A 14,920-nucleotide genomic window follows, 5' to 3' on the forward strand; every position below is an offset into this window, starting at 1 on the left:
AATGTGTGGGTCCATTGTATGGGAGAGGGGAAATCTGAAGATGGGAAATGTTAAGAAAGGCTGCAAGATGTCAGCCAAGAAAGGAGATGCATTAAATGAGATAAGGAGTTGCACCTGAGCTTTGCTTCTCTTCAAACTGTTCTGTTCATTACACTGTGATGAAAACAGATTCCTGGTCTTATGGAACACGTCTGCTTCAATGGACTTTGATTAATTTAATGCATTAACATTATTTCAAAAGCATGACAACTAATTAACTTAGTCATTCATATGAAAGACTATTTTTTCAATTAACTTGATTTGTACAAATATCTTCCCATCTCCCCAGGGTTGCATCCAGAACTCAGTTGTTTGAAAATATCGGTACTCCTAAGCAAAATTCTTCTAGACGGTAAGAAATTGACTTTCTATTGTGTTTATATCACTACTTTTGTAAATAGCATTTATAGTTTATCACAAAATTAAATTATTGCTGCCAGTTATCATACCAATGTGTAAAAGAACAAGCAAATTAAGACTACTTTCCTCTTAATCTACCAATTTGAGATATCAGGAGTCCTTTGAAGAATTAAGTGGTTCCCATCCAGGTCCCACTCCTGCGTATATTTACAGATCTATTGAGTCTCTTGTTCTCAAGTTCTAATGAGGTTTCTGAGTTCCTCCAGCTTTAATGTCAATCTTTATAACCTAGCAAAAGTGCATGTGACTCCTTATTCAAAACTGTTTGACTAAAAATTTGACTTTCGGGTTCAGATTTATTTATTACATGTACATCAAAACATACAGTGAAATGCATCGTTTGCATTAACAACCAAAATGACCTAAAGATGCATTGGGGGTAGCCCACAAATGTCGTCACACATTCCAGTGCCAACATAACACTCCCACGATGTTCAGCAGAACAACACAAGCAACAACAACAGAATAAACAGCAAAACAAGTCCGCTTCCCACCGTGCCACCCATCCACTCAATATGGAAATGCAGTTCAAGGGAGGTCTTTGTCCCATTTTTTGTTGGAAGTATTTCTGTATTGATATTTGTAAAAGAGAGGAAACCTTGTATTTCAGGCTTAATAGATTTATAACATTAATGGAATAAATAAGGTAGAATTTCAACAGATAAGACAATTTCCTCAGCAGTCACTATCTTGTAGGCAGCAACTCCAAGATTCCCTTCGAGATCTTTCATTCATGGTCTTGACCAAATTTGTCAAAATAGTGGCCCAGGAATTCCCTTGAGATGTTCCACAGGGTGAATTTCACTATTTTCAATGCATGATTTGAGAAGACACTGTCATTGTTAACAATTTGCAATGTCTGAGAAATTTCATCTGTGCGTGGTATGCTTTACAAATGCCAGGCATTTGCCACAATGAATGATATCACCCTGTACAATGGCCATTTCGGATGCTTTGAACTCTATTTAAAGGAGAGCTTTCTGCTGAGATATTAGAACTAATGCTTTTTGTTTAAGGTCTCTAACTTCCATTGTGGGGGCACAGTGAATTCTGAAGGCACCTTGAGCAGTTTGACATCCTGTCCTACTATGCTACTTGTCTCCAAGTTTACTAAAATCAAATAAAGATTAGCTCTGACGTTACCTTTTAACTTTAACCAACTTGTAAATAGCAAGTTTGTTTCATCTCATGTATCATTTTTACTGGAATTATATTTTGTTAAATCAGCTGACAAACTTACAAGAAGGTGCAACTTGGCACTTGGGTAGATGTAGTAGTATATTTTGAAACAAAATTTTGTATTTCTCTGTCAAAATTTCACCATTTAACTAAGCTCATCTGTGTTTGCTGGTTTCAACGTAACATGGCCAACTCATGGCTGGCATTTGTCCAGTGCTGATGGACTGAACACAATGATATTAGAATTGGTGTTTGTGGTTCATGTGGGCTTGAAGTTATTCATACAGGAGTGTAAAATGCTGTCAGAATGATGAACATGTCACTTAAAGTTTCAATCTAACGAAGGCAATTGGATACTGACTTTTTCCTGAGAGAGAGCAATGACACCTGAAAGAAGTTATTATCCAGTCTGTTTGGAAATGGGGCTTACATTTGGTGTTTGTCTTAAGCTAATTACTTAAACAGTTAAAGAGCAAACAGTCTTAAACCCATTATTTGCTGCATTTGAGTGACATTTGGGAGATGATAAAGCATTGCTGTCAATTTTAAGTGGAGAATAGCAGGATAGAACATCATCCTCCCACAATTTAAGAACAGTGAGCAGTCATATCTGCAATTCAAAGCATCACTGGCTGATTGTGGAAAGTGTGTGTCAGAATAGGCATTCAAGCCCATCACTGAGATGGAAACTAGACTATGTAGTTAATACTGGCTTTTAGGTAATTCAAGTGTTATAAGAAAAAGTTATGATTAAGATATCTGTAACTAAATGATGCACACTGGTTTAAAATTGTTGCTCTTTATTGCCCAATGTTATATTATGAAGTATTTATGTAAATAACACTGACTGCCTGTTTATGGTAAATTTATCTTAGTAGTAACAAAATTACGTATGTCTTTGAAACAGCCATGCCAAAGCTATGTATGCTTGCAAAGCAGAGCACAGCCATGAGCTTTCCTTCCCGCAGGGGGCAATGTTCACTAATGGTGAGTTCTAAGCTTACTTAAATAAGTTTTTGTCGTGAAATCAAGTGCTGTCGTCACTAACTGTTCAAATATGAATTCGTTATTAGATGGTGCTTTAAATTTTTGGAATGTAGTTTATACTTTCAAAAGCATGTTTTACTTCGGAATTTCAATGTTTCTTTACTAATTTCATGTTCACGTACAAGTAAGTATTTGCATCATCCCGTCGGAAGTGGAACTGTAATTGATTGTTGGATATTTGCCATAATAAACTACTTTCTTCACGTAACTTTCTCTGTTGAATACAATGTTTCTGCCCTTTTCTAATGCTCTTACAACATTGCTTCATTGCTGCTGTAAAGCTGAAGTGAAGGTTGGCCTCGAAGATTATCTGAGAGTTGCTTCATTGATAAGCCTCAGCAAAGTTAAGTACTTTAAAGCCTGATGTCATATTGCACCTGTTCTGCTGTATAAAGTGCCTAATTGACAGAAGTCAACACTGGCTTTGGTGACTGGAAGGAAGAGAAAGCACACCCTGGGAAAAGCTTTTAGGCTGGTGCGCCCAAAGTCACTGCTACTCCCAGAGGGGAGTAACGGTGAAATGGGTGACCTGTTGCTTGAAGGGCTGCTGCACCACTCTGAACTCCCTTCGAACATTGATATCTGGAGTTTGAGCTTTAGTGCCAGTAGGGTCACCCGGGGGGACATCAGCCTGAAGTTTCACCAGTGCTGTAATGTGAGCTGGAATGCCACTTACCAGCTACTTCGTCCCGATTGGGTTAACACATAGGCTGATAGAGCAAACCACCACATTCACACTGAAAACCCTGTGTTGGGTTAGATCAAGGCCTCCCTGTGTTCTTTGAGATTATGTTTATGTTTGTCTCTCAGGTTCTCAAATGCCTCAAATAGTCCTTTGATTGTAATCATCAGCGACTTTCTGTAGGCTGTTGCCTTAAAGATGATACAGCTGCAACCGAAGTTGTGCATGACTCTGCCCTCTGTCAAGATAGCACCTGAGATATCTTTGGTGTTTGCCCTGGGCACCGTGTAACAGTGCCCTGCATTTCATTACGTGTACTTTCCAGCTCCACTCTAACTATGTCAGTATCTAAGTATGGTATGCAAGTGATGTTTTCATCATCACTGTAAACCTGATGTTCCTTCAATGGCTAACAAGGTTGTGGTTCACTGGTATGCAAATGAAAGATACACACAAGGAAGGTTGAATTGAAGGGAAATTTGAAATTGTTAAGTGCTTGCTAAGATTTAAGGTCACTACGGATTGTGAGATGCCATGACATAAGCAGGATGATATCCTCATCACAGCCATTTCAGTCTGGCTGCTTTTCATGCATTGAACAAGGACAATTCCGGCAGTGATCTATCATCCTAGACATCTCAGCTGTGCACCACCCTTTAGTTAAAGAGGAGCATTATGACTTTGAGTTACTCGTTGGGGGCTGTGGTCATCATGGATGTGCAAACTGTGAAATGAACACTCAGAGTTCACGTTATTAGGTAGAGGAGATGCCTAATAAAATGGCCGCTGAGTGTATGTTTGCACTCATCTGCTGCTGTTGCTCATTCACTTTAACATTTGATGTGTTTTGCATGCAGAGATGCTCTTCCACACACCACTGTTGTAATGCGTGGTTGTATGAGTTACTGTTGCCTTCTTATCATCTTGAACAAGTTTGGCCGTTTTCCTCTGACCTCTTTCATTAACAAGATATTTTTCACTCACATAACTGCTGCTGACTGGTTTTCTGTACCATTCCCTGTAAACTCTAGAGATTGTTGTGCGTGAACATCCCAGGAGATCAGCACTTTCTGAGGTACTCAAATCACCCCTCCTGGCACCACCAATCGAAGTCACTTCTTTCCTATTTTGATGTTTGGTCTGAGCAACAGCTGATCAGCTTGACCACAACTGCAGGCTTTTATGAGTTGCTGCCACAGGATTGGCTGATCAGAAATTTGCTTTAGGTGATCCTAATAAACTGGTTACTGAGTGTAGGTGTGTAGGGTAAACCAACGTCTGGTGAAAAATACCCTTGTCAGGATTGAATCATGACCTATCTTAATTGCTTCTCAGTGGGTTATGATGATTTCAGCAGTGGCCATTGATGCATTTGGTTGAAATGACAGTTGATGTGGCAGCCATCAGCCTGGATCACTCGCAAAGCTGCTGAATTTCTTGAGGTGCATTCACTTCCTTGGAAGTCTAAATACTTAGAATTAATCTTCATAGATAAATGTTTCCAGTATGTCTGCATGATCCTCCTACACCCGGTGATGTCAGCAATCTCTCCTCTCTACTTACTTACTTCAGCAATTTGTATGCAGTGTTGTCTCCTGTGTTCATATATTCAATCTCTTCCTAATCAAATTCAACTCTCACAGGTTCCAGGTGCCTCCTCCCCCCTCAGTGAACTTGCTCTTTAAGTACAGGTGTCTCCCCCCCCCACCCCCGCCCCTTTACAAAGGTAGAGCGTTTCTATGAAACCTTTCTTAAGTTGAAATGGCGTAAAGCAAAGAACCATTAATTTAGACGGGAAAAATTTTCATAAAAGCGAAATTCCTCTGTGTAATACAAGAGCAGGTTACTAATGTAGGTCTTTTGTAAAAGCCAAGTGGCGTAAAGCAAACATTCGTAAAGCAGGGGACGCCTGTACTGCATAACAACTTTGAGTTGTGTCACCCATTTTGAGCCCATTTTGTTAATAATACCTAATTTTTTTTATCAATTCAAATCTTTTCCCTTTAATTTTGTGAAGTCACATCTCTGGGTGATAACATCACTGAAGATCTACCCTGGGCCCAACATACTGATGCAGCTACAAAGGAGGCACAACAGTGGCTATATTTCATTAGGAGCTTGCAGAGATTTTGTATGTCACCACAGACACTAGCATATTTCTACAGATGTATAGTGGAGAGCATTCTAACTGGCTGCATCAAAGGTTCATTTATTATCAGTGTATACAACTCTGAAAATCTTCTCCAGATAGCCATGAAGCCAAGAAAGAAAATAACAGCAGCACAATTGTCAACCCCCAAATCCTTCCTCCCTGCGGAAAAAAAAATGAACAGGCACATTCACTCCCAAATACCTTTCCCTGCCACACACAAAATAAAACTAGAAAGATTGGGTGAAAAACACAGAATACAAATAAACCATAAAACTAAAAAAAAATCCACATTGCAAGTCCACATCCAAAACACAGAAAACCTGAGCAACATTCTCCCTCTCCATAGCAGAGCGATCTCACCAGCCGTAAAAAGGCAGTGTCCCCTCTCCATAGCAGAGCGATCTCACCAGCCGTAAAAAGGCAGCGTCCCCTCTCCATAACAGAGCGATCTCACCAGCCGTAAAAAGGCAGCGTCCCCTCTCCATAACAGAGCGATCTCACCAGCCGTAAAAAGGCAGTGTCCCCTCTCCATAGCAGAGCAATCTCACCAGCCGTAAAAAGGCAGTGTCCCCTCTCCATAGCAGAGCGATCTCACCAGCCGTAAAAAGGCAGCGTCCCCTCTCCATAGCAGAGCAATCTCACCAGCAACAAAAAGGCAGGCAGCCAGTATTTCAATCTCCCTCATCGCTTTAATCGATGAAATGGATTCGAACATTGGCTCACAGCCTTCTCACTCTGAGGTTCCCAAAAGCTGCCTTGCCTCCTTGGAATCCCCTTGGAGACTACAGAACACCAGCACTCAAAATAAGTCTCCAAATCGCAAATCACAGGCTCCAACAGTTCCAGAGTCACATTCACGACAAAAAACAAACGTAAAAGACAAAAAGAAGTGAAATGTATGGTTTCATGATCTAGCCAGAAGATGTCAACTTCATGCAAGGACCATTTTAGGCGGCTACTGCACAGGATCGAAATGAGTTGCAGAGAGTTGTACACTTAGCTCTAACATGGGCACTATCCTCCGTAGTATCCAGGCCATCTTCAAGGAGCAATGCCTCAAAAATGGGGCATCTGTGCTCTGCTCTCATTGCTACTATCGGGCACACACTCAGCGATTCAGGAACAGCTTTTTTGCCTCTGCTTTGTACTGCTGCCGGAGAGACAGTAAATTTCACAACATTTGCTGGTGGTGTTAAATCTGATTTTGAAGTCTTTGACTTTTGTTTTCTCACAAAGAGTTCATAGACTGACTCAAGAATCTTTAAACCTTTAAGAGACTGATTCTGCACGCGTGTTTATTTTTGTGCAATGGTGTGTCCTTTTGTACAGATTAAACACAAGTTAATTGACAATTAAAATGTGTAGCACATTGATTTCCTCACTGATGAGCATTAAATACTTGTCATTTCAACAATAATGTGCACCTGTGTAACTGAAACATTAATAAGTAACATCAAAATTCCAGCTCTTGAAGGGGAGCTGGTTATTGATTCACCTCTGTGCTGGAAGAAGTATGGATGGAGTGGTGGGTTTTAACAATTCTTCTTCTGAATGGAAGGGTGAAGGGAGCAGCAGGGTGGTGCTTTGCAGCAGAGGGGGCAAGAGGCCCACTAATGGAGGAACTGGCAAGGGAGAACACATCTGTAGTGAGGCACTGTAAGCCGAGTCCCTATAAAGTCAAAAGAACTCTCCAATCTTTCAAGCAAAATTGGTGAAAGTCAACCACACAGAATGGATCTGAAAATACCAGCATTAATTCTCACACTCAAAACCAACAATGCATGGGTTCTAGATGTGGATTAATCATCATCTGAGGTTGATGCTAATAGAAGTACATGACATCCCTCAAATTTTTAATGCAAATTATTCCTTCCCAAGGCTGCAATGACAGAACATCTCAGGTCTTTATGCCAACATTTCTCCTGCAGTGTCATGGATTTAAAAGCCAAACTGCTCATCCGGTCATTATCATTTACTCCTCTCAAATTCAGTGGATTTGTTAATTTTAACATAATTTTGCTGTGGGCTTAATGTAAGAAACCTGTTTGTTTCTGATTTAATGTGGTTTTGAAATCAGTTTCATTAAACTGTGGGAGTGTCAATCAAGTTCAAAGCTTTATTTTGTTATCAAAGTATGTACGCAGAATACATTCCTGATACCCCAGATAGCCATGAAATACAGAAAAGCTATGAAAGTCATTAGAAGAAAAGACATAAATTTTCCCCCCACCTCCTGCACAAAAAGAACCCTTCTCCCGCATAAAAACTAACAGATCACCCTCCCAGACACAACAGCTGCAACATCAAACCCCTAACTTCCAAGCCTCAACATCAATCCCCCAACTCCTCCCTTGCCCAGAAAAGTATCATATCACTTACCTGTCGTTTGGCAACAGGAAAGAAAACACAGTAAAACTGAAAGAGACAATATATGTGTTGGTCCACACCAATAGTCATGTCTCGGAATCTGGAATCCCAAGGTGACAGCTTGAACTCAGTTCTTCCTTGGGGATCCACCGACCTGCGACCTCTTGAACTCCAGCCCGACACGCGAAGAGCAATTGCTGCCCTGGCCTTCTCCACATTTGCCTTGATGTTTCAATCTTCCTCGACACTTCGATTGGCAAAAAATGTAGTAGATCAAAGTCCCTGGTCTCCTGCTCAGGGCAACTCGTGCCCGCAGTCCACTCCTGGAACTTTTTCTTGTCTATTATAAACATGAGAAACTCTGCGGATGCTGGAAATTCAAAGTAACACTCACAAAATGCTGGAGGAGCTCAGCAGGTTAGGCAGCATCTGTGGAAACAAAGAAACAGTTGATATTTTGGGCTGAGACCCTTCTTCAGGACTGAGGAGAGAGGGGGAAGATGCCAAAATAATAAAGTGGGGGGAGGGTAAGGAGGCTAGCTGGCAGGTAGTAGGTAAAATCAAGTGGGTGGGAAAAGTCATGGGCTGGAGAAGAAGGAATTTGATAGGAGAGGAGGGTGGACCATATTAGAAAGGGAAGGAGTGGATTTGGCGTAAGTAATAGGCTGGTGAGAAGATCAGAATAAGGAATAAAGGAAGTCTGTGTGTTTGGGGGGTGAGATTTGTTTATCAGAAGGAGAAATTAATGTTCATGCTTTCAGGTTGGAGGATACCCAGACAAAATAAAAGGTGTTACTCCTCCACTCTGAGGGTGGCCTCATCCTGGCACAAGAGGAGGCCATGGACCCACACATCAGAATGAGAATCGGAATTAAAACGTACAGCACCTTTACATAGTTTGTTAGCGTTTTGAATGTCATAAGTTTAGACTTTGTTTAATTTTCTTAAACTAACTGTTGTGCAAAGATTGAAACCAGTTTGTTTCTGGAGAAGTAATGTTACTACCAGAACTTGTTTGTTTTAACAGCAAAGTTTTGATGTTAAATTGAAGTACGATGAATGATAAATATATTGTTTCTATTTGTTTAAACCATAGTGCATGCATCGGTGGAACCAGGATGGCTACAAGGAACATATGAAGGCAAAACAGGTCTAATCCCTGCAAATTACATAGTCTTTCTTTGATAACTGCTGACAGGACTAGAAAATCTCCATGGTATCCATGGTGAACAGACTTACAAATAGAGAATGCTATCACAGCTCTTCGTATGCCAGACAGTCAGAGGTTCACACCTGCTGACTATATGCCTTTGTACGGTATGAAGTAAAGGATTTTGGTGTCCATCAATAAATGTTTGCTTTAATGGAATTAATAATTGTATCAGCCATAGTTACTGACAGATACTCGTCTTGCAACATTGGAAATTGGGAAAAAAACTGACCAAAATTAAGAATAAGTTTACGCACATATTTATAAATTGTAATGTTTTTTCAAGCTCCCTGTTTGGAGAGCCAACAGTAAATATGAGCTATAATGGAAATTTATCTTTATGTTAATTTTTTTACAATCAGTTTAAAGATGTAGAAAAGTGAAATTTATACATTTTGAATTATTATTTCTCACAAAATATGCATTTATTTACATTCTTATTTGAGCTAGCTGCAGTGTTTTTCTTTCAGCCAAATTTCTGCTGTGTTACAGTCTAAAATCCTCCAATATTTTTTAATTGATTGACTTAACTGATTAGTTTGTGAACTAACTTTCATGTACCTGCAGCTATCCTTGACTTCAATTTTTGCAATTGAGTGTAGAGTACTGATGGTCACTTGTGTTTACATGTCATTTATGGAAAATAACTCAAGACATTGGGTGCTTTCATGAAATTCAAACAGTACTTTTACCCAAAGATGTCTTCAGCTATATTAGAAATAGGTAACTGCTGGTAGTGTTTTTTTGAGCTTTAATACAAAGTTAATAAAACATCACCAGTTTATAATTTGCTGTTATAAATGGAGAATATGCATTGTAAATATAACATATTTTGTTGACAAACTCCTTGAGGACCGATAAATCTATTGAGAATACAGCAGTGATAATATATGAGCAGTGAATTATCGGTGAATTGCTTCTAAACTTCTCTGAGGATGAATGATGTTCATAAGGCTGACCACTTATTATGATCTGATTATTGTGAATAAGGAAGATGCCTGTTACCCAACATGCAATTTCAGCTTCTCCTGGCAAAATAATACTGATTATGTTTAGACATATGTTCACAATTTACTTGTTACACATCTGAAGTTGTTCTGTTTCTGCAACTTAAACTGTAATTTTTTTTGGGGGGGAACAGATTGCCCCCCACAAGATTTGATTAGTTTTAAGTGAAAGGAGCAAGGATGGGATTATGCCAGCTTTAATGATACAAAAATATCGCACTTTTTACTCTAATTTTATTTTTTTTCCAGTACACTGGTGTATTGGTGACCTGTTTGAATGTTGGTTTTCTTTTTTTAGATATATATATATATATATATATTATATAAAACATTCAGTGATAACATTCATACTTTAAAGTATATATTGTCAAATACTTAGTTTTAGTGTATTTAATAATTATTAATATCTGTCACCAAATGTATTTTGTGTTCAACTGAAATGTTTTCTGGTCATTCAGATTTATTTGTATAAAATCATATGATCATACCTGTGGCTTGGCAAATAATTTATACTGCTGTTTGGAAAGTACTTGTAATGGAATACAACATAAAACAAAGTTTTAGATATAGTTAAATACAATGGTAAAAGAAATGAAATGGAACTTGACAACAAATTTTGGGCCTGTTTGTATTATTTTGGATGATGTAAATCCTTACTGCAATGGAAGCTAATTCCTGTGTGATCACAAATGGTGTTTTTGTGGTTGATTTGTGCATTTTTGCAATTTAATTTGAGTGGAATTTATGGAATAGATTGGCAGATTATGCCAGTCACTTTACTGCTCTTTGCGCCCAATGAAAAAGTAATTTCTCTGTGGACCTCCAATGTAAATCTAAATTTTAGAACATTCTATTTTCTGAAAAGGCAAGCATCTTAAAATGAGATTTCTATCTCAATGTAAATTGAAAATATGATGCCTTTGAATTCAGTCTAAAACAGGGTGGAAACATAATATCTTGGTAAAACAGATAATTTCAATAACAAATTTGTTGAATGCACACCGCAATTACAAACCATATGATACTGAATTGTTGTTATATGCTCCAGACTAGACCATTTAGCAAATAATAAAATTAGTAGATCATTTGAAGAACAGTGCAAGAAAAACTTTGCAGTGTTAATCCATAGCAAAAAGGTTATGATCTGAATTTTGAAGGTATTAATTGAATGTTCTTAATTATATAATTAGAAATTTCAATGTGAATGATTAGGTATTGAACTATGAAAGGTTTCGCCATTCATATGGAGTGCAATATTGATGGTATATCATTGCTAGGAACTTAATGCTGCTCATCACAACTAACAGATCTGAACTTATGGTTAAAACTTCTCTGATATTTATGAGTCACAAAGGTCTATGAACTGTCAACAACTGATCGTGTCATGATAAATGTAGTTTTACGTTTACAGTGGATTCGAATTAACTGGGCCATTGTTTAATCGGGCAGTCGCTTATTTGGGACAACTCTTAAAGAAATCTAATCAAGAAAAGAGCCAAGATTTACTTTGTTTATTTGGGACACTATCCGGCTTTAATTAATTCAGGGGACTGTTGCCTAACAGCTTCTAACTAGAGTTAGTTATGTGCACTTGTGTGGAAGTTGGCCACTACAGAGTGAAGAGTTTTTAAATAGCGTCTGTTGCTTTTGCTTGTGTTATGTTATCCATTTGGGTCGATGGATGCTGTTTTTTTTAATTTCGATTTTACGCAGGAAGGCAATGAAGGCATTCCATTATCTGCACTAGGTGTCTGCATTAATTTTATTTACTTAAATGGCAGTAAACACTGGGTGAATTTCTCCAATGAATATTAGGAAATGACAGACAGTTTTATAGTACTGTATTGACAGTGTTCTGATTTGTTCTGTTTCATTTAAATATGTAATTTGTTACTTAGTTGAATGATAATTGTCTTTTTTACACCTTTTAACTATTTCCATGAAATTTCGGCTATTTGGGTCAGCTACTTAATTGGGCCAAAATATACTGGTCCCGATATGTCGCAATTAACCAGAATCCACAATATTATTAGTAATTCTCACCATGGTGAAAAATGAAGCAATAAGAAGAACAGACTGTCAATTTAATCCAAACATTAGTAGTAGCTGTGAAACTCTGTGAAATTATTGGTAATAATGTTTTTTTTAAATTTTCTCAGAAAGTTCACCATTGTGGGCATGGCAAGGATAAATTGCAAAATTCAAAATTACCATATCATGCTTAAGTAAAGATCTCAACTTTAGGCACCACTCCAGAGGAAAACTAAATAAAAGCTCATACAACTTATTTTACCAGGGCCCAAAACAAACATCTGAGAAATTAGATTTTCTCCAATCTATCTGAGTTAGGTTCAACTCTGAGCCAATGAAGGAAATAATTGTTTGCAATTAATTAAGTCACAAGTGTCCTTTATGGAATATAAATAGCGTAATATATATATATTTTTAAAAATGCATGAATGCATTTCTGTTGTCTAGTATTTAAAGTGACACACAGTTGCTTTTTCTTAAAATAAATGATCATAAGTCTGCATCCAAGTTATTAATCTAATTGACTCAGAAAATGTCTCCAGTAAAATACTCATATTTTACAATATTAGAATCAGATTTTTTATCACTGACATATATCATTTTTGGGGGGCACCAGTACAGTACAAGACAAATTAATATTGACAAAATAAATAGTGAGCAGGTATTCATAGATCATGAACTATTCAGAAATCTGATGGCAGAGGGGAGGAAGCTATTTGTAAGAGAGTAAGAGCAAACACGAGGAAATCTGCAGATGCTGGAAATTCAAACAACAACACACACAAAATGCTGGTGGAACACAGCAGGCCAGGCAGCGTCTATAGGGAGAAGCGCTGTCGACATTTTTGGCTGAGATATCCTGACGGATGGTCTCGGCACGAAACGTTGCCCATCCCTCTGCAGCCTGTACCTTGCTTGTCACTAATTCAGTAAAAGTCTCATCTATGAAACTCGCAGCTTCCCAGATGATCCTTGGCATAATTCAACTGCAGCTCCAAACTCTGGACCCAGTCTGTCAGGAGCACTTGCCACAGATGCAGTACTTTAAATGTTGACTGAGTATGCAGGCTGTGTTTAGGCTGTTTCCTCATGTAGGTTTTTAAATCCTGGAGTCATGCTGGTAAACGCAAACACGAGGAAATCTGCAGATGATCTGCATGCTGGTAAATTTGTGTAGTACTCTAATCAAGTCTAAAATACTTTTCCTGTGGTGGTGTGTCCAAAGCAAAGTTGCGATTATCAAGACCTGGTCCAGTCAGGGCTTTGCACATTAATGCATAACCTCTTTGTGTTCCAGACCACATGAGACAAAGACAAAACATTGATTATAGATCCATCTGAAATGTCACTCAAGGTATTAAAGTTGTGCGAAAAGGAAAATTATATTTTTGATCATTTTGATTTTAACTTGCCTTTATAATGGAGGAAAATAATTCATTCCTTTCTTTAAACATTTGACATGCTTTCTAATGTCACTATGGGCCTGGTTGGCCAAGAGGTGCTTGCTTCCTGCACTCTGTCCGTATTCTCCCTTCCACCACAAGTGCGAACTCTTGATTCGGAAAGTTGATTTCACTGGCTCCGACGGTACCAGCCACTCTTGGCATGACCTTGGGTGGCAAAGGGCAAGACTGAACAGCTCATAGAAAACCCCACCTTTAGCTTTGGCAAATTATGTCATTAAATTTTTTTTTTCCATCATCTCTACAATTCCAGTTCAAATGAATGGACTCTCATATCTTGTGATGGAGGATCTGATTGCCAGGATAGATAATTAACCCTTTCTCCATTGCTTTTCTCCACTGCGGAGTCCAATCGGTGACACTTGCAATGAGAAATGCTGGGGTGAAACATTCAGCAATTCAATGGCAATATTCTAATATAGGTTTATGTACTTTGTAAGAATGGAAAGTAAATAAGATTAGTAATAAAATTTTCAGATTAATCCAGAAATATGAATGAACTGTAATGTAATTGTTAAAAATACACAAAAGCAGATGATTACCCGTAATTCAAAATCTTCTTTTCAACTTCAAGCAGCTAAAAATAAAAGGCAGGTACATTTCATTGGCTAACACTCTGAATAACATGGTTATTATTTTGAGAAAGCTCTTTTGCTTGCTGTTGGATCACACTTTTCTTTATCATTGTTGTAGCTGCAGGCTTCAGCTGGGAGATTTGGTCCCAGTCCAATGAGATGCACATAGTGGGGCCCCTCCCAATGCAAGAGAAATTATCTTTGACAGCCCAGATACCTGCTCTTGATAAAAATGAACATTGGTGAAAAGTAAAATCTAAGTTGCTGAACAGTAAAAAAAAACATTTTCATGCAGCTAAAATTATTAAATTAGCTGAATCAAATCATATCAAAACATCTATTTACCATTCTCTCAGCAGCTGTTTCTTCCTACTGATTTCAGTGGGATGGTTTGGGTCAGACTTTAAACTGACCTCTGATTTTCAGGCTGCTCTCCCAAGCTGAATTAGTTCTGCCTTTTGAATTCCACGGTAACTTTGCTTGAGCAATTCAGGATAGGTAGTAGTGCTGGAGTTCATTGACTAATCGTAGATCTGACAGAACAAAAGCGTTGTATATTGGATTGGAAGATGAGTGGGTGGAAAACAGAATTCCCCTAGCACCTGTGAGCGCAAGTTATGTGGGCTCAGTATGGTGTGCCATTGAGTATTTTATTTGTGGATCAGCAGGACTTTTCCTTCATGCAATGCAAACAGGCAAAGGAAGTAGGTCGGTCTAAATTCAGAGGGTTGTAATGATGAGAGCAGTG

General features: G+C 38.3%; 1 protein-coding gene across 3 annotated transcripts in view; it reads left to right on the forward strand.

Annotated features, from left to right (window-relative positions):
• Positions 1-12,508, forward strand: part of arhgap42a (Rho GTPase activating protein 42a) — a 296,355-nt gene extending 283,847 nt beyond the window's left edge. For all 3 annotated transcript variants that reach the window (XM_059964663.1, XM_059964665.1, XM_059964664.1), the window contains exons 22-24: positions 329-391; positions 2,546-2,625; positions 8,983-12,508. In XM_059964663.1, coding sequence (XP_059820646.1) covers positions 329-391; positions 2,546-2,625; positions 8,983-9,071 — 232 coding nt within the window. In that variant the 3' untranslated portion in view covers positions 9,072-12,508. The remainder of the gene's footprint in view (positions 1-328; positions 392-2,545; positions 2,626-8,982) is intronic.
• The last annotated feature ends 2,412 nt before the right edge of the window (positions 12,509-14,920 follow it).

This window comes from Hypanus sabinus, chromosome 3, assembly GCF_030144855.1.
Source record: "Hypanus sabinus isolate sHypSab1 chromosome 3, sHypSab1.hap1, whole genome shotgun sequence".
NCBI classification, from domain to species: domain Eukaryota; kingdom Metazoa; phylum Chordata; class Chondrichthyes; order Myliobatiformes; family Dasyatidae; genus Hypanus; species Hypanus sabinus.